We start from the raw sequence: 26,644 nt of genomic DNA, 5'->3' as shown, positions 1-26,644 counted from the left end.
TCTTCATCGCGGTGCGCGGGCCTCTCACTATCGCGGCCTCTCTTGTTGCGGAGCACAGGCTACAGACGCGCAGGCTCAGTAATTGTGGCTCATGGGCCTAGCTGCTCCGCGGCATGTGGGACCTTCCCAGACCAGGGCTCGAACCCGTGTCCCCTGCATTGGCAGGCAGATTCTCAACCACTGCACCACCAGGGAAGCCCTGTTGGTATCATCTTTAATTTCTTTCATCAGTGTCTTATAGTTTTCTGCATACAGGTCTTTTGTCTCCTTAGGTAGGTTTATTCCTAGGTATTTTATTCTTTTTGTTGCAGTGGTAAATGGGAGTGTTTCCTTAATTTCTCTTTCAGATTTTTTATCATTAGTGTATGGGAATGCAAGAGGTTTCTGTGCATTAATTTTGTATCCTGCTACTTTACCAAATTCATTGATTAGCTGTAGTAGTTTTCTGGTGGCATCTTTAGGATTCTCTATGTAGAGTGTATTTTTTAAAGTTTTTAAAATTTGCTCTTTCCATTTTAATCTTCAGTCTAATTTGTTTTCATTTTCCTGATGAAGCTTTTTTTCTTGAAGTCTATTTTGTCTCAATGCTAATACTGCTACTTTTTCTTTTTGCTTCTATTTTCCTGCTGTATCTGTTCTCATCCTTTTACTTTGTTTTCCTTTGCCCTTATGTTTTAGATCTTTCTTTATACAGATAGCATATATCTAGATTTTTAAAAAAAATCCTTTCTGGTAATTTTTAACTAGAGAATTTCATTTTTTCTCCTTCTTTTCTTTCTTTAATCTTCCTTAAGTGAGTACCCAGATTTTTTTTGTTAATAAATTTATTCATTTATTTGTTTATTTTTGGCTGCATTGGGTGTTGGTTGCTGCACACAGGCTTTTTCTAGCTGTGGAGAGCGGGGGCTACTCTTCGTTGCGGTGTGCGGGCTTCTTATTGTGGTGGCTTCTCTTGTTGCGGAGCACTGGCTCTAGGCACACGGGCTTCAGTAGTTGTGGCTCGAGAGTTCTAGAGCGCAGGCTCAGTAGTTGTGGTGCACGGGCTTAGTTCCTCCGTGGCATGTGGGATCTTCCCGGACCAGGGATCGAACCCGTGTCCCCTGCTTTGGCAGGTGGATTCTTAACCACTGTGCCACCAGGGAAGTTCCTTAGCTATTCTTAACATTAGAAGTCTTTTTTTCCCCACAGCCCTCTTTCTCACCCCAGATACGTTCTAGAAAGCTTGTCAACACACCTGCTAATCAGCAGCATGAACCTGCCAGCCCAGCGTCTTCAGAGGGTCAGAGCTTTCTCCACATTCTGATATCCGCATACAAATAGCATATATCTAGATTTTTTAAAAAATCCATTCTGATAATCTGTCTTTTAGAGAATTTCATTTTTTTCTCCTTTTCTTACTTTAATCTTCCTTAAGTGAGTGTCCAGATTTTTAAAAATAATATATATTTAACTTAAAGTTCAAATGTAAACCTGAATAATACAGGGATCATTGAATGTTTTGTTTCCCTTTGCTTTCTGCCAATTCATGCCATTGTTGTTCAGTTTTTTAGTTTTTGTCTTTCTCAGTTCAGCACTACAAATTGTACTTTGTTTTATTCAGTAAGTAGATGCTTATAATATATGTCCGTATTTTACCAATTCCTTTGCTTGTTCCACTCCTTCCTTCTGGGGTTGTTTTCCTTTCTCCTAATGTAAATACGTCCATTAAAAGTTTATTTAGGAATTCTAAAAACTCTCAAATTTTATTTGTCTGAAAGCCTTATAAAATTTGCCATTTTTTGTGAATGTTAGTTTTGATTCGTGTAAGAGTTCAGATTGGGGGTTGGCAAACTGTTTTTTAAGGGGCCGATAGTAAATAGTTAGAGCTTCATGGGCCATATATTCTCTGTCACAAGTAAATCAACGATGCAGTTGTAGGAAGCAACTATAGGCAATATGTAAACACATGAGTGTGACTGTTCTGATAAAATTTTGGTTGTAGACACTGAAGTTTGAATTTTATATAATTTTCATGTGTTATAAAATATTGTTAAATTTTTTTTTTAACCATGAAAAATATAAAAATTATTCTTAGCTTGTGGACCACATAAACATAGGCTGTATCTGATTTGTGAGCCATAGTTTGCTGATCTCATGTCTAGGTTAATATTCATTTTACTTAGTATTTTATACTCTTGGGGATAGTTATTCTTATAATGTCATATGATATTATCTTCCATTTTTAATTATTGAGAAGTCAGCTGTCAATCTAACTGTCCTTTCGTTGCAGGTAATCTGGTGATATTATTTTTCTTTGGTTATTTTTAAGAACTTATTATTGTCCCTGTGCAGGTCCGTATGATGGATCTAAAGTGTGGATTTATTTTCATTTAACTTGGTTAGAATTGGTTGAGCATCCAGAATCTAAAGATTAGTGTGTCTCATTACTTCTGGAAATGTTCAGCCATTATTTTTGCTTGTATCATACCTTATATAACATGGGAGGTAAATAAAAGAAAAATTCATTTGAAGATTTTCTGCGAAGTTATAGTACAGTATAGTATCTATAATATTAAATAATGTCCCTTTTAAAATACTCCCTCCTAGAACTGAGTGCTAGACCATCTTTGTGTAGATGACCTCATAAGCTTCCTCTTATCAAAATTATCACTTTTTTGGTTGGCTGCCAAGAAGTATAGCATTAAGTATAATACTAATATGTTGACATTAATTTGTATACATTGTATCATGCATTATAATTATAATAAATATATATTGTAAGTAATTATAAATATGCATTATACATTATTAATAGTTTGGACAGCAAAAGTATGACCTGACATTTGTTTTTTAAACCATATTCAAAATAATTCTTTGTACGTGTATGCAGGTAATGGATTACTTGCATGGTTGGAGAGCTATTGATGACTGTTATTTGAATGATTCTTTAAGCTAGCAAGATTTATGGTGGTGTTTTAACAGACTTCTTTCATTTCAGAGAACTCAGTTTCCTGCATCTGCTGAATCTCTAAAACCCCGGCTGAAAAAAGGTCTGTATATAATTTCATTTTGTGTGTATATTTGCACAATTTCTCTGTCTTATTGATTCTTCTATCCTGTATCCACTAGAGCTTTTAAAAATATGATTGTTGAGAAAAGCAGTAGTCTGAATGTTCTGCCAAATCTAGCTTTTATTTTGTGAAGTTGTTAGATATTACGGGATTGATTTTACCTATAAATATGTTTATTTACTTATTTATTTGCTTATGTTGGGTCTTAGTTGCGGCAGGCGGGCTCCTTAGTTGTGGCATGTGAACTCTTAGTTGCGGCATGCGTGTGGGATCTAGTTCCATGACCGGGGATTGAACCAGGGCCCCTGCATTGGGAGCGTGAAGTCTTATCCACTGTGCCACCAGGGAAGTCCTTACCTGTAAATATGTTTAAATGGGGTTTTATTATTATATAAATGTGTACTAATTTTCTACTTGTGGAAAAACCACTCTAAAGTTCCTATAGTACATATCAGGCCTCAAATAATCTCATATATACATATGTTAAATAGGTGTGAGGTTTTATAAAAATTGAGTCTGGGAAGCCTAACTAGGTGAGGACCTATATTGTAAAGAACTGCCTTTAAAAATATGATAGAGAGATAATTCCCTGGCAGTCCAGTGGTTAGGACTCGATGCTTTCACTGCTGGGGGCCCGGGTTTGATTCCTGATCGGGGAACTAAGATGCCATGCGGCTCAGCCAAAAAAAATTTTTTTAAATAAAATAAAATCCAATAGGGATATATATTTTATATAGAGGAATAGGATTTCTTCAGTTGTTAACCTATGAAGTCTTAGGAGGGTTTGCATCAAGTTGTCAGTGACTATACTGGATGTTCTTCCATGTCTAAAGGACTGGATGTCCTAGCTACTTGCCAGGCATTGGAAAATACCTGAACTTTTTGTTTAGCAGGAGAGACCATCTGTTTTATTATTTATTCATTTATTTATTATTTGCTAGATGAGGAAACCATGGAAGGGGCGTGACTTGCCCAGGGTCCTGTGTGTTGCTCTTGTTTGCATACCTGAGCACCAGGCTATATGCCCTTTTGCAGCATGTGTTTTCCTGTTGTATGCTAAGAGTTTTAAAGTTGATTTTGTCAATAAACTGTTTATTTGGGACATTTCAGTTACACTTCGAAATTATACAAGTTGTTGGAAATTATTAACTTTCAGGAATATACTTTCAAAGTTTTTTTAGGAAAACACTGTAAAGAGCAGTGCATGTACCATTTAGATTATTTGTGAAATTTGGATGAATTCTGCCAATGTCTAACATCATCGCTAATAATTTAAACACCATTTCTGGACATGAGACTCATCTCGCTGTGGTATCTGTCATTTCATTTCATCACCAGAGTGATTTGGCTAGTCTGGTGGTGGGGCTTGTGGGTATTGTAATCATCTCTCCAGTGTTCTTTCCATAATTCCTCCAGGGTCAAACCCTGTGGTTCATTTGACTCCCAGTCCAGGAGAGTTGTAATTAGTATACACCAATCAAGAATTGGCCCATGCCCAATTCAGGCTAATGAGATAAAAAATGCCAGATGTTCCCTGGGGGTACAAAATTGTTCCTGATTGAGAACCACTGCTGTGGTTAAGTAGTATGATACTTTAAAGTAGAAGGCAGGAAGTTGGTAAGTTTAATGTGAGGAATTCACACAAGTTGGATTAGCAGGCAGAGAGACTTTATTTGAACAAGCAGCAGTCGTGGCATTTTGACTGTGAAGTTCTGAGTCTAGATTTGGATGTTGTCCCCCATCCTGCCCCCTTCCCTCCTCAGCTTGAGAGGCCCATATCCTAGCTTGACTCTAGTCTTGAGGGTAGTGAGTACCAGCTGTGGAAGGGATAAACAACTTTCTATTTGGGATTTTTGTCCAAATATATTAGGACTTTTTCAAGAATAAGCAACTTATTTGGAATTGTTTATCAGAACTACTTGATGCTTCTGAGAAAATAATATCCTACATGGGGCTACTTAAGTCCTCTTCATTTTTCCTCATGATACGACCTTAGATAACTTTCTTCTGGCTTTCAGTTGAGGCCCTTATCCATAATTGAGGTGAGTTAATTGATTTACTTCATGGGCATATTTCCTTCTTTAAAGGAGTCTTCATTGAAGACCTTATCCATTTTGGGGTGGCTATATAGCCCAGAATGAGTTTTATCTACAACCTGAGACAGTATTTACTATGTGATAAACTTGATTTCAGCTTGTGGTTTGTTTTCAGAGTATTTTTTTTAAAATTAATTAATTAATTAATTTTTGTTGGGTCTTCATTGCTGTGCGTGGGCTTTCTCTAGTGGCAGAGAGCAGGGGCTACTCTTTGTTGCAGTGCGCAGGCTTCTCACTGCGGTGGCTTCTCTTGTTGCGGAGCACGGGCTCTAGGCGTGCGGGCTTCAGTAGTTGTGGCACGCGGCCTCAGTAGTTGTGGCTCGCGAGCTCTAGAGCACAGGCTCAGGCTCAGTAGTTGTGGCGCACAGGCTTAGTTTCTCCGCGGCATGTGGGATCTTCCTGGACCCGGGCTCGAACCTGTGTCCCCTGCATTGGCAGGCAGATTCTTAACCACTGCACCACCAGGAAAGTCCCCAGAGTATTTTTTAATAGAAGATTCTTTTTTAAATTGTGGCAAAATTTACATAAAATTTACTTCTTTAACCATTTAAAAGTACAATTCAGTGGCATTAATTACATTCACCATGTTGTGCAACCATCACCACTATGTATTTACAAAACTTTTTCAGCACCCCAAACAAATTCTGTACCCATTAAATAACACTCCCCATTTCCCCTCCGCTCTAGCCCCTGGTAACCTCTATTCTGCTTTCTGTCTCTATGAATTTGCCTATTCTGGATATTTCATATATGCAGAATCATACAATATTTATCCTTATTTCACTTAGCATAATATTTTCAAGGTTTATCTGTGTTATAGAATGTTAGACAGAATTTCATTCCTTTTTAAGGCTGAATAATATTCCATTGTATGTATATGCAGTACATATTTTGTGTACCCATTCATCTGTTGATGGACATATGGGTTGTTTCAGCCTTTTGGCTATTGTCAACATCACTGCTATGGACGTTGGTGTATAAATACCTGTTTGAGTACCTGCTTTCTTTTTTTTTTTTTTTTTATTGGACTTCAGCTTTTTATTGAATATGTTACAAAAGAGATTTAGTCAAAAAGCTCATGTTGTCATTGGACTCCTCATGTTCTTCTTTCTTTGCCTTCCACTTTCTTCTTAGCTGGAGAACAGTGGTGGAGGCGGTGGGACCTCCTGCTGGGGCGGGTCCACCAGCCCCTACATTGCAGATGAGGCTTCCCAGGCTGGTGATGGCCAGAGCCTTTGCAAACAAGCCTTGCCAGAAGGGTTCAGCATTTACATTGACTGCTTTAATGAGAACATTGATCTATCCTCTGTGACTGTCACCTATTGTAGTGCAGAATGAGGCCAAGTAGATGAAGGTGAAAGTGCCCAGCTGGCGGCTGCCAGGCTCGGTGCTATTCAGGGCCTCACCGCAATGTGACCTTAGCTTCCTTGGAAGCATCTTAGCAGCAACTGTAGAAAGAGGCTCTCTGCTTTCAGCTCTTTTGGGTGTACACTCAGAAGTGGAATTGCTGGTTCATGTGGTAATTCTGTTTGTTTGTTTTTTTTTTTTTTGAGGAACAGTGTTAACTTTTAATTTAAATAAAAAGTTAAATTTAACTTTTATTTTTTTCCCAATGCTAGTAAAATCTACAAATCTTAAGTGCCCAACTTTTGAATTTTGATAACTATATGTACTTATGTAATCATCACTCAGGTCGAGTTAACCATTTTTATCACCCAGAAAGTTTCCTCACAGTCAGTCCTTCCTTCATTTCTGTCCTAGAGGGAACCATTGTTCTGATTTCTGTCCCTGAAAGTTAATTTTGTCTGTGCTTGAACTTCCTGCCGTGAAGTCATACAGTATGTACTATTTAGCTTCTGGCATCTTTTACTCAGCCTAATGTTTATGAGATTCATCCATGTTGAGATATATATATATATATCAGTAGTTCTTTTATTTTTTGAAAGTGCTGTCTAGTATTCTGTTGTAAGACTATACCACAATTTGTTTATCCATTTTCCTGTTGATGAACATTTGTGTTGTTTCCAGTTTTCAAAAGTTATGTAAAAGCTTCTATGAACATTTATACATCTTTTTGTGGGTGTGGGGCATGTGTTTCCATTTTTGTAAGGTAAGTACCTAGGGAGTGGAATTGCTGGGTCATATGTAAAGTGTATGTTTTAACTTTGTAAGAGATTGCAAGACTGTTTTCCAAAGTGGTTGTACTATTTTACTCTCCCACCAGCAATTATGAGAGTTCTGCTTGCTGTAAGTTCAAACCAGCATTTGATGCTGTCTGTCTTTTTCATATTAGACATGATGGTGTGTATGTTGTAGTATCTTATTGTGACTTTAATTTGCATTATCCTGATGACTAGTGTTGTTGAACACCTTTTCATGTACTTATTGGTCACTCATTTCTTTTGTGAAGGAAACGTTTAAGTCTTTTGCTTATTTTTAAATTGGATTGTTTGTTTTCTTATTGTTGATTTGTAAGAATTCTTTAATATATTTGGGGTCCAAGCCCTTTGCCTATTATATGTATTGTGAATTTTGTCTCCACCCCTCAGCCTGTGTCTTATCTTTTCACTTCCTTAATGTATCTTTTGATGATCAGAAGTTTTATTTTGATAGAAGGCTGATTTATTAATTTTTTTCCTTTATGGTTAATGCCTTTTGTGTCTTGTCTAGGAAGTCTTGACCCTTACCCGCAGACTGAGTTGTATGTCCCCCCTTCCTCTTCTGCATTGGTATTGCAGAAATTAAATTTTTAAAAAAAATAAATGTATTTATTTATTTTTGGCTGTGTTGGGTCTTCGTTGCGGCGAGCTTGGGCTACTCTTCATTGGCGTGCACGGGCTTCTCATTGCTGTGGCTTCTCTTGTTGTGGAGCATGGGCTCTAGGCACGCGGGCTTCAGTAGTTGTGGCACGTGGGCTCAGTAGTTGTGGCTTGCGGGCTCTAGAGCGCAGGCTCAGTAGTTGTGGCGCACGGGCTTAGTTTCTACGCGGCATGTGGGATCTTCCTGGACCAGGGCTCGAATCCGTATCCCCTGCTTTGGCAGGCAGATTCTTAACCACTGCTCCACCAGGGAAGTCCCGCAGAAATTACTTTTTTTGGTTGAGGAGGTGTTTAGTTTGATTCTTGACACTTTTTTATTGACATATACCATACATACGGAAAAGTGCATAAATTATAATTGTACAGCTCAGTAAATTTTTACGAAGTGAACATATTCAGGTACTAACGATCCTGATTAAGTTATAGAACATCATCAGCTTCCCAGAGGCCTCCATCATGCCCCCTACCAGTCATTAACCGCTCCTCTCAAAGGTGGTTACTTGTATCTAACGTCTACCGTGTAGATCAGTTTTGCCTGCTTTTCAACTTAATATAAATGGATGGAATCATTCAGTATGTACTTTGCAATATCTGGCTTCTTTGCTCAGAATTATCTTTGTGGTATTCATCTATATTGTTGCATGTAGTAGTGGCTGTTTTTTTTCATTATAATCTAGTATTATCAATACATCGTGGGGTGATACTCCAGTTTGTTCCTTTTACTCTGAATGAACATTAGGGATACTTTAATTTTGAGATGTTATACATAATGCCACCATGAAGTATCAATATATGTTTTTTGGGTACACATGCATCTAGGAGCAGGATTGCTGGGTCACTGGAAAGGATGTACTTAGATTCAGTAGATATAAGCAAACAGTTTCCAAATATGTTTAATATAATCCCCTTTGTGTACATGTACACGTGTACATTTGCCCATATGCTTATATAGGCATAGAAATTCCTTAGAAAATACTAACTGTTCACCTCTAGTGAGGAGGAGGAATGGAGAGAGTCTTTAATACTCTCTGTGTCCTTTCAGCTTTGTCTTACCATAAGTATGTATTAAAAAAAAAAAAAAACCCAACCAATTTTTTCAAAAATTTGAAAATCTTGCTACCTTAATATGTTAAAAGTCCTGTTCTGCTTTTTTTTTTCATAAATTTATTTATTTAATTTTGGCTGCATTGGGTGTTGGTTGCTGCCCGTGGACTTTCTCTAGTTGCGGTGAGCAGGGGCTACTCTTCGTTGCGGTGCGTGGGCTTCTCATCGCAGTGGCTTCTCTTGTTGCGGAGCATGGGCTGTAGGCGCGCGGGCTTCAGTAGTTGTGGCTTGTGGGCTCTAGAGCGCAGGCTCAGTAGTTGTGGTGCACGGGCTTAGTTTCTCCACGGCATGTGGGATCTTCCCGGACCAGGTCTCGAACCTGTGTCCCCTGCATTGGCAGGCGGATTCTTAACCGCTGAGCCACCAGGGAAGCCCTGCTTTTTTTTAATAATAGAAAAACTTTAAAATCATTATTAATTTTGTATTGCTAAGTTATGTCTAGTTGATAGCCCAGACACTTATATTTTAAAATTAGAAAGTCATTTACAGTTGGGGCAGAAACTTGGTATAGTTTAACGAGTAACTTTGGGGACCTGGGCTATAGTCCTGCCTCTTCCATTAATTAGTTGTTGAGTATGGGCAAATCACTTAACCTCTGGAGTCTTAATTTCCTCATCTGTAATGTTGGAATAGTCCCTGAATTGCATGACTCACTAGCCTCATGGGAACATTCAGTATTATAATAGGAGAGAAAACACTTTGATATAGATATATATCAAATACATATATATATATAAATTACATATCAATATTATATAATTATAGATATAAGTAAATCATATAAATATATAAAAATATCATATATAAATACACATGGGGGATACACACACCCAGGCACCCCTAAGAAGGATAAAATATAATTAAGTTTTGATTTGAGAAAGTAAAATAAAATAATCTAGGGTATGTAGTAAAACCATAATTGATCTTTTATATGACCTTTTCCTTTCTTCCTCATCCCATTTTAAGCTCATGAGAAGCAAACAAGTTGGATAGGTAGCAGTTTAATATTTTTTAAAAAAGTTATCTTCTAACGTGGATCCTTGGGTGACTACTGATTCAGTCCAGTTTCCTCCTCCTTCTCCATCATCATCTATGTTCCTGAGCAGAGTTGATATTTCTGCTGCTCCTGGGCCTGTTTGCCCTCAGATCCATTCCTCACCCTTCCCTTCTCCGCTGAGTATTGTGAGCAGCTGACCCTTGTGGGCTTCATTCCTTCCCAGGCTCTGGTGTCAGCAGTTTCTGGCTGGGTTAGCAAGTGAGAGGAACTGGCAAGAGATTGGAGGGTAGCAAGTAGGAGAAGCCAGGGCTTTCCCCTCTTTCTGTCTGCTTTGGAAAGTTGGAGGAGTGGGGTGGTTTCTGGAAGCGTCTCTTTTGTTGCTTCTGCCAGTCAGGCCATTCTGTTTTCAGCTTCCTCCAGGTAACTTCAGCCTTGGATACTGGTAGTGATACATTCCCTCCCTTTTTCCTTCAGCCTAGAGGTGGTAGTGACTTGTTCCCATGCTAACCTCTGATTTGCATCACTGTTCCCTATTGGGCCTCTCATTTCTTCCCTCACCTGTTCACTGAATTGAAGTCCTTCTGTTCTAAATCCTCAAGTGGTTTCTGGGTTTCCTTGTTAGACCCTGTCTGATACAGAGCTCAAATCGATACTAATAAAAATGTCTTCCATTTACATTCTTTTCAAGATTTGTTATATCTTTTGATGTCTCAAGTAATATATTGAGGTAGAAAAGTGTCATAATTCCTATTATAACATGAGGAAATTAACATTTTATTGAATGATCACGTTCAGATTTTTCGTAATTTTCCAGTGAAAATTATAGGCATGAAAATGGAGGCCCGGAGACTTAAATAACTTGCTCAAAGTCCCATAGAAGTCTGGTACTGAATCAAGATTGGACTTCTACATATAAAAATTTGATGTGCTGCCTGTCTTCTGGTCCTGGAAGAGATCCTTTACCAAAGAAGAGTTCATTTACAATGTACTTACAAAAGCCTTAGTCATTTTAGAAAATTTTTCAACTAAAAATTGAAAGCACAGTAATTTTCTGCTCAGCATTCATATATCCAGGATGCTGTTCACTACCATTAATCAGTTTTATGTAAAGTTTTGAGTTTTGGTTATTTCTATGAGAATTTCGCACCTAGGGCAAATTACAGGGAAGAAGAATTCTTGTGATGTCATGTTTGTTCAGTTATGGAATTAAGATATGTCTTGTGCATCCTTAGAGGAGGAAAGAAAAATTTGTCACAAAAGAGTGGAATGGGGGCAGGAGAAGAGAAGGGCAAGGGAATATTGTTGCCAGGTTGCCAGTCTTCTGCCCCCACTGCCTTGGTGATGACTGAAGGGCTTTACCTTGTCTTTATCTCATCAGCTGGCCACCTGACTTCCATGGTAACACAGACTCCTACTAAAGTGTAACATGGGAGATGACCCCCTTGCTCTGCTGTAAACAAGAGGAGGCTCTACTTTGCACTTACATGCCTATCTTTTTTAGAGGACCTTTCAAATAGGTAATTCTCATAATACTTGTGAAAGCATATAAGAACCAGTATCCCTGTTTGTAGGGGGAATTGGAGTGAGCAATGATTTGGAATACAAGAAATTCACCTTACACATTTACAAGTAAAATTCTAACTGTAAATTCAGAATTCATAGGGATTTCTGTGGTATCCAGAATTTCCTCATTTTTGAAAATGACTAATAATAATGATGATAAAAATAACAGCAACAACAGTTAACACTTCTTTAGGGGTTAGCGTGTACCAGACAGTACTTGAACTTCTTTATATGTGTTGTCATTCAATCTTCACATCTCTGTGGGGTATTTTATCCCCTGACTCTCCTATTTAAATGTGAGAAGAATATAACTAATAATGGAGATTTTATTATCATCTATCCCTTCTGCCAGCACTCTCCGAACCCGCACCCCCCACCCCTGCCCCGATTATAAGCTCCCTGAAAGCTTATAACCAGTTTTGTTTGCTCTTGTATCCCCAGTGCCTGGCATGTGGTTGGTACTCAGTGAATATTTATTGAATGAATGAATGAGTCTCTATTTTATAGATGAGGAAACTGTAAATTTCCCAAGACTACACAGTTAATAGGACAGTTATGGGGCACTGAAATGATTTATAAAGTCTTTGATGAGCCTAAAGTTCTTTTAGCTTTTAGACAAACTGTATCGTCAGGAGTGTGAAATGACTGTTAGGCACTTGAATTTGGTGGTGCTGTCCCTTCTTCTCATCCCTAGTACTTCATTTCATGAGTCTCTGGGCCCTTGAGGTACCTTACAAATTGAACATTTTTTTCCTCCATTCTTCACCCATGGAACACAAAAAATGCCTCATCTTTTATTGTAAGATTGTAATAATAGGCAAGACTCAAATTTGCATTTTATAAATTTTCTTTTAGGTTGTGGAAGCAATGATACTTAATGATATTGTAAACTCAAAGGATTCAGTTGTCTCCTTCCCTTTACAGCAGGGTTCCCCAACCCTTGGGCCATGGACCGGTAGCAGACCGTGGCCCATTAGGAACTGCGCCTTGCAGCAAGAGGTGAGCCGTGGGCGAGCGAGTGAAGCTTCATCTGTATTTACAGCCGCTCCCCATCACTTGCATTACCACCTGAGCTCCGCCTCCTGTCAGATCAGCGGCAGCATTAGATTCTCATAGAAGCGGGAACCACACATGTAAGGGATCTAGGTTGCGCCCTCCTTAGGAGAATCTAATGCCTGATGATGATCTGAGGTGGAGCTGAGGCGGTGATGCCAGCGCTGGGGAGTGGCTGCGAATACAGATTATCATTAGCAGAGAGGTTTGACTGCACAGAGACCATCATAAATCAATTGCTTGCACACTCATATTAAAACCCTATCAGTGAGTGGCAAGTGAAAACAAGCTCAGAGCTCCCACTGATTTCTGCATTATGCCGAGTTGTATGATTATTTCATTATGTATTACAATGTAGTAATAATAGAAATAAAGTGCACAATAAACGTAATGTGCTTGAATCATCCTGAAACCACCCCCGCACCCCATCCCCCTGGTCCCTGGAAAAATTGTCTTCCATGAAACTGGTCCCTGGTGCCAAAAAGGTTGGGGACTGCTGCTTTAGAGGGTAGGTAACATTGAGGTAGGCCATACAATTGAGACTTGATCCAAGATTACATGCACACCCACTCACATCCGTCTTATTGTTTGTTTTTTTTAATATTTATTTAGTTAGTTATTTAATTTTGGCTGTGCTGGGTTTTAGTTGCGACACGTGGAATCTTCTTTGCAGCATGCGGGATCTTTTAGTTGTGGTATGTGGGAATCTTTAGTTGCGGCATGTGGACTTCTTAGTTGCAGCATGTGAACTCTTAGTTGAGGCATGCATGCAGGATCTAGTTCCCTGACCAGGGATCGAACCTGGGCCCCCTGCATTAGGAGCGTGGAGTCTTGCCCATTGGACCACCAGGGGAAGTCCCTCACATCCATCTTTAAGCTTGGTGATTTGTGTGGTCTTTAGTAGGAAATTTAATTCTGGAAGTGGTTAGTTAGGCAGAACATGAATGGCTAATATCTGATGATTGTTGGGGCTTGGGGGAAGAGAAGGAAGGAGACAAAAGTCATTGAAGAATCTCACATAGGCCCTTGCTGACTAGAAGAAGGGTGGTCTCAGTCAGAGAATGTGGGTAATCAGAAGATGAAGAGTTAGTTGCTTAACATTTTATCTTTTTTTTCTTTCTTCCGGTATATAAAATCATATCCATACTTTCTGTCGTAATTTCACTTCACAGATTCTGTTGCTGTTCCCTGTTCTTGGGAAAGAGTAAGCAGCATTCTTAATTTTTGTGTTCCTGCAATGTTAATTCTGGGTCATAGTAAGCTTTTTTTCCTTCCCGTCATACTATGGACATATAAGTCTTGGGTTTTCCGTTGATATATCGCCTAAGGTTCTGGAACAGAGTGATTACAAATGATTACAAATCATTTCCCTTTCTTCCCCTGCTATACCCTTTCTTTTACATTTTTAAAAATCTGGGAGTACCCTGGTGGTCCAATGGTTAAGACTCCGTGCTGCCACTGCAGGGGGTGCAGGGTTCCATCCCTGGTCAGGAACTAAGATCCAACGTGCTGCGGGGTGTGGCCAACAAAAAACAACAAAAAGAAAATGATCATTAAAACAGAACAAAACAGGGATTACCTCAAGCATGTATTAAAATGCATAAAAAAATACAAACACCTGTGTACTTACAGGCCAGATTTAATAAATAAACACACTTAGCCATGTATACTTTAGAGCTTTTAATTTTTTTGATAAATAAAGCATTCAACAGTTGAAATCTCCTTTTTATTGCTTCCTAATTCTACTCTTCCCTCTTCCTTCCTTGAGGTCACCACTGTTCTGAGGTTGGTGTGAATACTTGTCCTCCTTTTTACCATAGAAAAATAATTTCTTAATGAATTTTTACCTGTATTTTAATTGAATTCAAAGGGATAGTAACTCAGGGTTTCTGTATCATGAATCAGTGGCTCAAATATTTTTCTTCTTGTTGATTTCTCATTCCTGGGCAACAGTATAATGTTTCACATTTGAGCTATTGCTAAGACTGTGTTTAGCTATTTTTGGTCCTCTGATCTATCAGATATGATATTAACTATGGTATGTATATTTTGTTAGTAACACTCCTGAAATATCCTTTGGAAAGTCATCTTATTCACGTTCTAAAACCAGGGAGAGAGAGAGAGGGAAAGAGGGAAAGAATGATTCTGTTTTTCTCTTCAGGCAAGTTATCAGTTGAGAAACTGACATTATAAACAACCAAAACTGAACAGAAGTATATATTCAATGTGTAATAGTAGGACAAGTATCTCTTAATTTAATAATCCACACATTTTTGATGCACTGCATTCTTATGGTCAGCAGCATGAAGAATTTAACATGATATTACAGTATGCTTGTGGTTAGTTGAGGACAATGCTCAAGGAGAAAACCTAACAATGACTGTGTTGTTTGTTTTGTCAAAATATGCTACCCTGCTCCAGAGTTTCCTATTTTGGAGAAGCAGAACTGGTTGATACATCTCCACTATATCCGGAAGGATTATGAAGCATGCAAGGTGAGAGGCCAATGATAGAGAACATGAGAGGCAGGCTTTGGTTAGGCAACTAACTGTGTCTGTCACTCAGTTTGTGTGACAGTTTAGCTCTCACTAAAAATGTATGAAATCTTATTTCTCTGCATTTTGTGTATTGGTTAGCTTTTGCTATGATAATGCTGCTTAAGAAACAACCTCGAAATGTCAGTGGCCTCTAACAACAGATACTTATTACTCATGGGCCTTCAGATTGGCTGTAGGTTGGCTGGGTTTGACCACAGCCTGTGGGTCAGGTTCAAGTGTGCTCCATGTGTCTTCTCATTTCAAGACCAGGCTGAAGGAGCAGCCGCTCTCTGGGACTTGTTGGTCTCATGGTGGAGAGCAGATGTTCAATATGGCATAGTATTTAACTGTTTGATCTCTGGATAGGTGAAAAATGGTATTTCATTGAGTTTTATAATTCTTTTAGTATGGTGAGCTTGGTCCTTTATATATTTTAAAACCATTTGTATTTTCTCTAAACTGTATCTTTGGTAACTTACTATATACGTTACATACTTGCTGGCAGAGAATAGTATCATCATGCAAAATATATCCCTGGTATTCTCGTTTTTTGGCATTCGGAGCTTTGTAATGCTTTTAAGGTTGTAGTTTTTATACCTGTGACATTTGTACCTATGACAATGTAAAAGAACTAGCAATGTTCCAGTATGGATCTTGAAAGATTTTTTTTTCATCTGTGATTTTATCCTTTTCTTATTTCCCTTTTCCTTTATTGACCACTTTCTCTGTTTCCTTTCTTTTGTCTTCTCTTCTTTTGCTTTTTTCTTAAGAGTTGGGGCTATTTCTAGGTTCTGTCCTTGACTCCTTTCTCTGCTCATTCCACACACTTCTTCCTGATCTTAGAGATACATACTGAATGCTTCCCAGGCATTTCAAATTCATCTTTTCTGTAGCTGAATTTATCTTCTTCTTTCCAAACTTATTCCTTCTCCTGTTCCCTGCCTCGGGGATAGGTACCATCATTCACCCAGCTGTCTGTGTCAGAATCCTCTGACCCACTTTCCCTAATATAATATAGATAATCATCAAGTTCTGGAGATCCTTCTCTTACTATCTCAAGACATTGTCCACTTCCCCCCCCCACCCCACGCCTTAGTTAATCCCTGTCATTTTTATTTAAATTAACCACAAGAGTTCTTATGCCAACATTGCCTCTAATCTTGCCTCCTTTCCATCTATTTCCACAATATTCCAAAAATGGAGCAAATAGAATCTGGTTACTTCCCACTTAAAATTTATCACGATTTTCCCATTGCTCTCGACCTTTTTTAGCATGGCATTTGAAGCCCTTCTCTCTCTGACTCTCTGGGCCACCACAGCTTTTCCTCCATCCCTTGCTAACATAGGATTTGAAACGGTTTAGCCTGGAAAAGCCTTCCCTGATTCTCCAGGTTAGAATCAGGTGATTGCCCTCTGAGCTGTATAGCTCCCTGGTCTTAGCCCATCATAGGACAAAGGTAGAGCCTGTACTTTGCTCATCAGAGAGCTCCTAGCAACTATAATGGTGCATGGAAATCTTTTCATAGTTTTCTTAGCCTGCCTAGTTAGAGTGTAGATGGGAGTTGGTGAACTTTTTCTGTAAGGGGCCAGATGGTAAATATTTTAGGCTTTGCAGGCCACAGATAGTCTCTGTCTCATATACTTCACCTTCTCTTATTTTTTAATAACCCTTTAAAAATAAAAAAACCACTCTTAGCTTGAGACCTGTACAAAAATAGGCTATGTGGGTCGGATTTGGCCTGTGGGCTGTACTTTGCTGACCCCTGTTCTAGAATAAGCAATCATAACAAGAGTTGAAATTTAAAAAAAAATCCGAATGAACTGCTTTATTAGTCATCATTAGTATCGTAGATTTCTTACATGCGCTCCTTGTCCATGTTTACCTTTTCTTAAAAACACTTGAAGACACTTAACCACTACTCAGAAGTATTGTTTCTTTCTTTTTCAGGATGTTATCAAAGAACAGCTTCAGGAAACTCAGGGGTTATGTGAATATGCTATCTATGTCCAAGGTAAGACGTATATTTCTTCTCTTCTTGCCAGAGAAGTGCACACTCTGCCTACGTTCTGGAAAAAGAGCAAACAACTTACGAAATACTTAAATTCAAGTAAATGTTCCACAAATCTCTTATTTAGTATTACTGTTTTTTGAAATCAGAACATGATTATTGTGCTGGATTTGACCTCAGAAATGACTAGTTCTCTTTAAAAAACTTGCTACTATCCTTCACCCCTATTCTAGTTTCCGGCTAGTGTTTTTCAGAACAGTTGTTAGGGTCCCTACCTCATGCAGCAGTTTCACGTCCAGAAGAGGCTTTTGGAAGGGTTCCTTGTAGTCAAGCTAAAAGAGATGAGGAAAAGCTTGAGGATTTTTTGTAAGGTGAGTCAGGATGAAGGGAAGAAGCCTAGAGGTATACAGGATAAAACAGAGAATAAATGAAATTCATCAGAAATCAAGTATAGGAACCACTGACTGGAATTTTACTCTGTAGTGCCCAAAGTAGCATCCTTAGTTTTCCCAGGAATTATCTTTTTGACTCTTTGATGTAAATGAATGGTTTTGTTTACCACTCATTGCATTTGTAGTCTTCAAATTAATATATAATTTTCTGACATAATTGGTAAGATATTGACATATCTAGGATATCATGGCAAATAATGCTTTTTTTTAAAATAAATTATTTATTTGTTTTTATTTTTGGCTATATTGGGTCGTTGTTGCTGTGTGCGGGCTTTCTCTAGTTGTGGCGAGCAGGGGCTACTCTTCGTTGTGGTGCACGGGCTTCAGTAGTTGTGGCGTGTGGGCTCAGTAGTTGTGGCTTGCAGGCTCTTGAGCGCAGGCTCAGTAGTTGTGGCGCATGGGCATAGTTGCTCCGCGGCGGTATGTGGGATCTTCCCGGGCCAAGGCTCGAACCCGTGTCCCCTGCATTGGCAGGTAGATTCTTAACTACTGCACCACCAGGAAAGCCCAAATAATGCTCTTTTATTCCCAATATCACAAGTTCCAGACTTATAGTGCCTGATAGTAGTTAAGCATGTAAATTCTTCTGAAAAATGATTGATTCTGATTGGTTGCTATACTGAAAACCAAGTCTGAAATATTACTGCATTCTTTGCCAGCATCTCCTTGTTGGACTTGAGTTAATTGGTTGCACTTGCCCCATTTGAGTGTACTCTCTGAAAACTATCAGGTGGATGTCGGAATTATCATGATAAATAGAGCATCTGATGAGGAGCTATAAGAATGTTCTTATAGTGAAGAGTTTGTGGGATAATTTACAAGATACCCGATTATCTGCGTGGTGGAAGCTGGGAGTGGAGGAATAGGTAGATTCCAGATACCTTAAAAAAAAGGTTTTAGCTCATCAACAACTTTGCTGCTTGTTTCAATCCATCTGAAGTCATATCTGATTGTATTAGAGACACAATTATCCAAAGAATTTCTTTGATATGATTTCCTACCTCCCTCGTCTCCAGTTTTTCAGATGTCAGGCTCCATTCTTCCTAGAACATGATTTTATTTTCTGTGTTTTCTCTTTCTTGGCAGCATTGATATTTCGCCTGGAAGGAAATATCCAAGAATCCCTAGAACTCTTTCAGACTTGTGCTGTTCTCAGCCCTCAGTCTGCTGATAACCTCAAGCAGGTGGCCAGATCTTTGTGAGTACTGGCAGCCTGTAGGCCCTAGGGCACTGACAGAGAACAACGTAAAGTGCATTCTCAGGCTGGAGCTGCTTCTGGCAGCCGGATACATAGAGGGAGGGTTGCTTAATGGGTATAATAGATTCACTTTGAAGAGTGTGGATTAATTTTGAAATTTGAGAAAATGAGATAACTAGTATAAAGGAACTGAGTATTTCAAACACTGTATATTCTAGTTTGATGGGGGACCACTGATAATGTTTCTCATATAAATAGGAACATTTTGTGCCTCAAGTACCCTAATCGTATTGGCAACCCATGGAATTTTTCTCACCTACTGTTCCAACACTTAGCATAATACTGGATACACAGTAGGTTTTTAGTAAGTGTTTGTTGAGTGAATGCCCTGAGGGTTCCTGGATGCAGGCAACCTCCATTGTCCTTATAAGCTGTTAAGTACTAATAGCTTTACTACTCCAGAGTAGTAAAGTGTTCTGTGGAATTCCCACTCTCACTTTCTTACCTACGTTGTCATTCATAACCTGCACTGTCTTTGCATAGAGGCTGATTTTCCCGTGTGTCTCCAGAGTGATGATCCAGTATCAAGGAAAGAGACTTAGTTTGGGAGAGAAGGGCCTGTCCCTAATAGATCATGATGAAAAATTGTGGCAGTTTTTGTTTAACATGGTAATTAGTTTGGCTTGTTTCTTTTTTGGTCTACATTTGTAGTACATTGTAGAAAATAAATTACAGAAGACTTTGACTAAAATTGGTGTAGAATGGGCCCAAGGCCTTGGAACCAATTCTGTCCCTACCAAGAGAGCTTCTGCTGTTGGTGTACAGCAGCCTCACTGGCTAAACCAGCACAGCCAGCTTACAGGGAAGAGGCTTCCCGAATTCTCTGCTGGCTGGAACATGAGTCAGATGTGGGACTAGTGGGGTTGTAGTCTTGTAAAAGCTTTGCATTAATAATCACAGAAAATGGTTTCTTCCCCAGATTTCTTTTGGGAAAACATAAAGCTGCCACTGAAGTATATAATGAAGCAGCTAAACTTAACCAGAAAGATTGGGTAAGTAGGGAACTTTGTTATTAGTGACATGCTAATGGTTCCATTTATCATATGGCTATCTCTTGTTATTATTACTGAATTCTTACATGCCAAAACTGTCTTTATTTTATCCTCACACTTGATCGATGATTTGGCTGGGTATAAGATCAAAAATCATGTTTCCTCATACCTCAGCAGACATTGCTGCCTGGTTTTCTGGCTGTCAGTGTTGTTGATGAGCAGTCTGTTACCAGTCTGATTCTTGTTGATAACCCCACTTTCCTCTCTAGAAGCTTTGAGGATTTTCTATCATTGGAGTTCTGAAATGTCAGTAATAGTTGTCTAGATGTGTTTCTTTTCTCTTTTATCCCCCTTATCTGTGGACATTCAGTTGGCTCTTTCACTTTGAAAACCCTTGCCTTTCTTTGGGTCAGCAAGGTTTTTTTTTTTGAGTAGTTCTTTGATTATTTTTTCCTCTCTATTGTCTCTTTGTATCAGTTAGGGATTGTGTGTAACTGCAACAAAACATTTTATTAAACATTGGCTTTATAAATTCGGAGTTTATTTTTTTCTTATGAAACAAGAAATCCAGGTAAGCAGTTGCCAACATTGATTTGGTGGGCCAACGATGTCAATGCTGAGGCTTTTTCTTCATGGTTACAAGATGGCTGCTGCAGCTCTAACATCACATCATCATTCTAGGTAGGGAGAAAGAGGAAGCAACAAAGAGAAAAGGACATAACCTTCATCAAGAAAGTATAATTTTCCTAGAAGTCCCCAACAGACTTTCACTTACATCACACCAACTACCCCTTTTGTAAGGAAGTTTGGGAAATATATTGTCACTCTAAACAAAATTAGGGTTCTGTTGGTAAGGTAAACAGAGAGAATGAATGTTAGGTAAATAACTAGCAGGATTTGCCACACTGTTTTCTACTCTATCAGACGTGTTCTGTACCTGTTCTACTTGTCTCCTAACTTGCTTCTCATATTTTCTACCTCCTTGTCTTTGCTGTACATTCAGAGACATTTCCTCAGTCTTATCTTCCAGATCATCACTTCTGTTTTTAGCTATATTCACATTCTGTTATTTAGCCTACCTGTTCAATATTTTTTATTTCAGTAGTTATATCTTTAATTTCTAAGAACTTTGTCTTTTCTTGCAGTAGCCTCTCCATGTCTCTGACCCTTTGAAGTTCTATTCTGCTTTCCACAATTATCTTTTTCTTCCTCTGTTTTGGTTCTTCTTTTTCATGCTATTGGTTTTTTCAAACTATCTGATGATTCTTAGAAAGACATATCTAAGAGTGAAGGATTAGATTGATTAGTAGAAAGAGCTAGCATGGGTTTTCCCTGCAGTTCTTGTGGCACTATCATTATTACTTTAAAAAAATATTTATTTATTCATTTGGTTGCACTGGGTCTTAGTTGCGGCAGGCGGGCTCCTTAGTTGCAGCTCGCCAGCTCCTTAGTTGGCGGCACGTGGCCTCCTTCGTTGTGGCATGTGAACTCTTAGTTGCGGCATGCACATGATATCTAGTTCCCTGACCAGGGATCAAACCCCAGCCCCCTGCATTGGGAGTGTGGAGTCTTAACCACTGTGTCACCAGGGAAGTCCCACAGCACTATTATTTTTGTCAGTCACTTTTCGTCTGCAGGTCTAAAGACTGAGATGTTTAAGTCTTTTTGCCATTGAGTATTTTATAGCCAAAGGCCAAAGTAAAGCTACAGATAAAGGAAAATGGAGTTGCTGTTTCATTCACTTAGTCCTTCTTTCAACGAATGAACGTGCGTGTGCCAGGCAGTGGGCTGCAGATGCACAGATGGATTTGGGGGTTTATGGGGCGACCGACCAGGACAGCAAGCACAGGAGGAAGAGGAGCAAGTTTTGGGGGAGGGTGACGATAACAAATCAGAGTTAAGTCCTGTCTCCTAGAAGATTATGGACGTGATGAATTGTACCTTCTGGTAGGATATCTAAATTGAGATGTATCCAGTACATGGCCCGATATAGAAATCTGAAACTCAAGTGTTCTGGGCTAGAGATACACCGTTTGGAGTCAACAACTTAAAAGGTGATAATTAAAACCATGAAATTGGATGGGCTCACTGTGCAGTGAGCTGAGGATGGAGTCCTGGAAAAAACAGTTTGAAGGGCTGAGCTGAAGAGAAAATGAGCCCATAGATGGAGACAGAGAGGAAGTGAGACAGGAGAGCTCAGGGACAGGACAGGGGGAATGGAGACTGTCTTTCAATTTGTCCAGTTGGTTGAAAGAGCTCATTTGGTGTTACTGACTCACCTGGGATAACCAGTCCATTGGTGCCAGTAGAGGTGGTCATTCCCCAAACAGCCACTCTCTGCCCTACATGCTTCATGAGTGCCTGTGGCCTGCAGCAAACCTTATAGCCCTACATCCTTCGACTCATCAGGGTATTCCACAGTCTGGCCGCAGCAGGGGAATAGTAATTCCTCCCGCCATGATCTCATTTGACTTGTGGAACAGCTGTTAAGTAGGGAGAATTTCCTGTATTGATAGATGAGGAAGCTGAGGCTTTGGGAGATGGAGTGACTTGCTGAAGGGCACACAGTGAGGTAGTGGCAGAACCAGAGCCAGAATTCAGGCCTAGAATCTAGGATTCCTCACTTTAGGCCTGTGATCTTTCCACTGTACCAGTTGCCCTTGCAGGATGTCTGCTGCATCTTCTCACCCCATGAAAGACAGGATTTAACTCTGATTTGTTCTAGTTTCCTTTTCAAATTTCACAAATTTTCTTGGTTGTCAGTTTGTTTAAGGCATATTGCTACTGCTTTCTCAAATAATATCTATGAGAAATGATTTTAAAAGGTTACGGCTTAGTTACCTTCCAGTACATTTAAAGGACAAGTAGGGCTACATTTCTCCTCTCCAGCTCCCTGTGTATATTCTTATAGGGTGATGAAGTGGAAGGTATACAAGTTTTATTTAAAAAAAATTTTTTTTTGGCCGAGCTGGGTCTTCGTTGCTGCCTGTGGGCTTTCTCTAGTTGCGGCGAGCGGGGGCTACTCTTTGTTGCGGTGCGTGGGCTTCTCATTGCAGTGGCTTCTTTTGTTGTGGAGCTCGGGCTCTAGGCGTGCAGGTTTCAGTAATTGCAGCATGTGGGCTCAGTAGTTGCGGCACGCAGGCTTCAGTAGTTGCGGCACATGGGCTCAGTAGTTGTGGCTTGTGGGCTCTAGAACACGGGCTCAGTGGTTGTGGCACAAGGGCTTAGCTGCCCTGCGGCATGTGGGATCTTTCCGGACTAGGGATCGAACCCCTGTCCCCTGCATTGGCAGGCGGATTCTTAACCACTGGACCACCAGGGAAGTCTGGTATACAAGTTTTAGAGACAGGCCTGAGTTCAAATCCCAGTGCTTTGCATTGTGTGGAAATTATTTGGATTATGATTTTTTTAAATAAATTTATGTATGTATGCATGCATGCATGCTGCGCTGGGTCTTAGTTGCGGCATGTGGGATCTTCGTTGCGGCGTGCGGACTCTTAGTTGCAGCATGCATGTGGGATCTAGTTCCCTGATCAGGGATCGAACCCTGGCCCTCTGCATTGGGAGTGCCGAGTCTTACCCACTGGACCACCAGGGAAGTCCCTGGATTGTGATTTAAGAAAAAAAAATTTTTTTTGTAATGTGAGACATTCATCAGAAATTTGAACATGATTCAGTATCAGCAGTTACTAATTTTTTTTCAAGTATGATAATGGTATTGTGGGTAGCTTAAAAAAAAAGAGATCTTATCCTTTAGAAATACATACTGAAATATTTGTGGATAAAATGTGATACTATCTGGTATTTGCTTACAAAAGTAGTGGGAGAGATGGGGGGTATGGATTGGATGATTGTTGGAGCAGGATGATGAGTACATGGTGATTCTGTCTACATTTATATATGGTTGAAATTCTTTAAGATTTAGAACTAAGAAAAAAACATCCCAGTGCTGATACTTTTTGTCGTAAGTTAGGCAAACTGCTTAACTTCTCTGAGCTTCCATTTTCTTACCTCTGAAATCAGAATTGTTATACTTATGTTGCAGATTTGCTGGGAAAATTAAAGTAATGTATATGAAAAACATCTGGCATAGAATCACTGATTGCTATTTTGTTGTTATGTTAGGGAACTTGGAAAACATTAAACCGGTTGTTGTCTCTGAGCCCTATAAGGTTCATGTTTCTTCCAAGAGGGACACTTCTGGGTCCGAATGTGCTTCTCCACCTCCCCACACTACTAACAAGATGGTCCTTACTGTTTCCCAGGAGCAGTTTTCTCACCCTTGCATTTTCCTTTCTCTAAAGCTGCCTTAAATAAAGGGAGGTTTAATATAAGGGAGTTCGGGAGATTTTACAGAACACAAGGTCAGGAAATACAGATTGGTCTTGCAGTGAACTAGAACTGGAAAGATGTCAGCAACCAAGGTAGCTTCTCTGCATTTCTGCTTGATTTATTTTCTTTCTGAAGATCAGAGGTTGGCAAATTTTTTTTTGTAAAGGGCAGGTTAGTAAATATTTTAAGCTTTGTGGATTTATACAGTCTTTGTTGCAACTACTTGACTCTGAAGTTCTAGTGTGAAAGAACTGTAGACGATACATAACAAGCGGTCGTGACTGTGTTCCAGTACAACTTGATTTGCAGAAAAAGGCAGAGGATGGATTTGGCCCGTGGGCCAGAGTTTGCTGACCTGTGCTCTAGTCTTCTAAAGATCGGCTCCAATTACATCTATGTATTCCATCCTAGTGGCCTCCGGATGGCGCTGTCAGTCCCCAAGTCCATCCCACCTAGTGAATTCCTAGATTCCTAGGAAAAGGACTGACTGACACACACACACACACACACACCTCCTTAGGGTTGGAGCAGGGGCTGTGGTAGTCTCTTCTGAGAAGAGGAGACAAAGGGTTTGTTCAGTGAGCAGCTCTTAGAGGAAAAAAGGTGTAGGAATGGGCTGGGCATGCACCCCAAGGTACTAAATAGACCCAGGAAGATCACTGGTTTATTCTGCTTTTATCTCTTATAATCTGTTTAAGATTCAAGTAAAAAAATTAACCATAGTGCATGTTTTAAAGTTTACATTTTGCCAAGCAATAATAATCTCTAGACACCTGTTGTTTCACTCTAATAGTTACTGTGGAACTTAGTAAGTTGTTTTCCTTTCTTTTGTGTGTAGGAGATCTGTCATAACCTAGGAGTTTGCTACATTTACCTGAAACAGTTGGACAAGGTAATTTACAGAAATGGTGCTGGTGGCTGAGCGGCTGGCTGGGGATTTCACTGAGGGTACACTTGCTACAGCGGCGCCATTGCTCATTTTGTATTATCCCTACTGCTTGCCGAGATTTTTAGAAGTAAAAATTGAAACTGCCATATACATTTATCCCCATTTTTATTCTCGTTTGTCACTATTCATCTTTTTTTTTTTTCCCTGCTTTTAACAAGAAAGTGACAAATTCTAGAAATATTATTAGGGAATGGCAATCTAATTGCTTTCTTCCTCTCTTCTTATTTTCCACCCCCTAGTTTAATTTTCCAGAATGGAAACACAAGTGTTCAATAAAACTTAGATATCAAAAAGTGGACCTGTAAGTCTTAAAAGTGTAATTATGACCATGTGAGCTATCTTATGCTCCAGTGGCAACTGATTTTAGTTCTTAAGGTCATTGGAAATGAATTTTTAATCTTAAATAGATTTGATTTCTGAGAGTTTCAGTTTTTAAGGTTATTTTCCGTGTGAGATTTTTATGTTTCATTTTTATATTTCATTGTGATTAGGCTGTAGTGCCTAAGGCTCTTACATCAGATAAAACATTTGCACTCACCCTGTTACTCAGATAAGGGAAAAAATGTATATATCTTAATTGAGAGATAGACCAAATTATAGAGAACTCTAAAAGTTAATCATAGTGGGGCTGGGTAGAGTTTCCTTCATAAAGCTCCCACTTAGTGATTATGAAGTTTTATTCTCCTTTTTCCAGTGCTGCTAACAGGACTGAGACTCTGAATTAGTTGATACCCATTTGACAGTGTTTAATATATATCAATTTGTAAACTGATGCAACCTAATCAGTCCCTCAGGGGTATGCAAAAAAACCCTGTACATCAGCAGTTGAGGTATGAGAATAACTTTTGCTCCTGTGAGATATATAAAAATAAATAATACCTATATCTGTGTAAATAAAATATACATATTTAGTGGGTCCCTTAGGTTTTCTGGGCAGATCTAGATGTTCAGTGTTACACACTTGGTTAGGAGCTTTCTCTCTTCAGAGGATATTTCAAGTAAGTACATATCTATTCACAGGATTATTCTGAGCCCAGGGAGAGGTGGAATTGGTTTTTGGTCAGACCTGTATGGAGGAGAAGCATTATATTTAGATTTTACTATAAAGCCCACAGGCTAAGCAAATACAGTACCTGGCATTTATAGAAGTACTTGTTGAATCGGTGAAGGACTAAGCGAAGCCCTTTTCATCATCTACGAGGACATAAGCTCTTGCGTTAGCTCTGGTGTACTGGTACCTAGAGCAACAGGCACTCGATGAATACATGTTGAATGCATAAATGAGGATTCATTCATTCATCAAAATATTGGTGAGGAAAATGAGGTCCACCCTGGGGAAGGGTGTGCAGTTGGTCAGCGGTGCAGCTGGGGTCGAGTTTGGGGCAGACCATGATACCCCTTTTGACTTATGAAATATGAGTCATGGGTGTGAA

General features: G+C 39.3%; 1 protein-coding gene across 3 annotated transcripts in view; it reads left to right on the top strand.

Annotated features, from left to right (window-relative positions):
* The window catches only part of BBS4 (Bardet-Biedl syndrome 4), a 46,648-nt gene that overhangs the window by 10,081 nt on the left and 9,923 nt on the right, over positions 1-26,644 (top strand). For 2 of the 3 annotated variants that reach the window (XM_036845199.1, XM_036845200.1), the window contains exons 2-7: positions 2,978-3,029; positions 15,104-15,177; positions 17,168-17,231; positions 18,767-18,878; positions 19,858-19,930; positions 25,101-25,154. In XM_036845199.1, the coding sequence (XP_036701094.1) occupies positions 2,978-3,029; positions 15,104-15,177; positions 17,168-17,231; positions 18,767-18,878; positions 19,858-19,930; positions 25,101-25,154 (429 nt within the window). Of the gene's footprint in view, positions 1-2,977; positions 3,030-12,553; positions 12,629-15,103; positions 15,178-17,167; positions 17,232-18,766; positions 18,879-19,857; positions 19,931-25,100; positions 25,155-26,644 lie in introns of all 3 variants that reach the window. The other variant, XM_036845201.1, reaches the window with a different exon arrangement.

This window comes from Balaenoptera musculus, chromosome 2 (assembly GCF_009873245.2).
Source record: "Balaenoptera musculus isolate JJ_BM4_2016_0621 chromosome 2, mBalMus1.pri.v3, whole genome shotgun sequence".
Lineage (NCBI taxonomy): Eukaryota > Metazoa > Chordata > Mammalia > Artiodactyla > Balaenopteridae > Balaenoptera > Balaenoptera musculus.
Note: the sequence above shows the minus strand (reverse complement) of the source record. Positions and strands in the feature narration are given on the sequence as shown.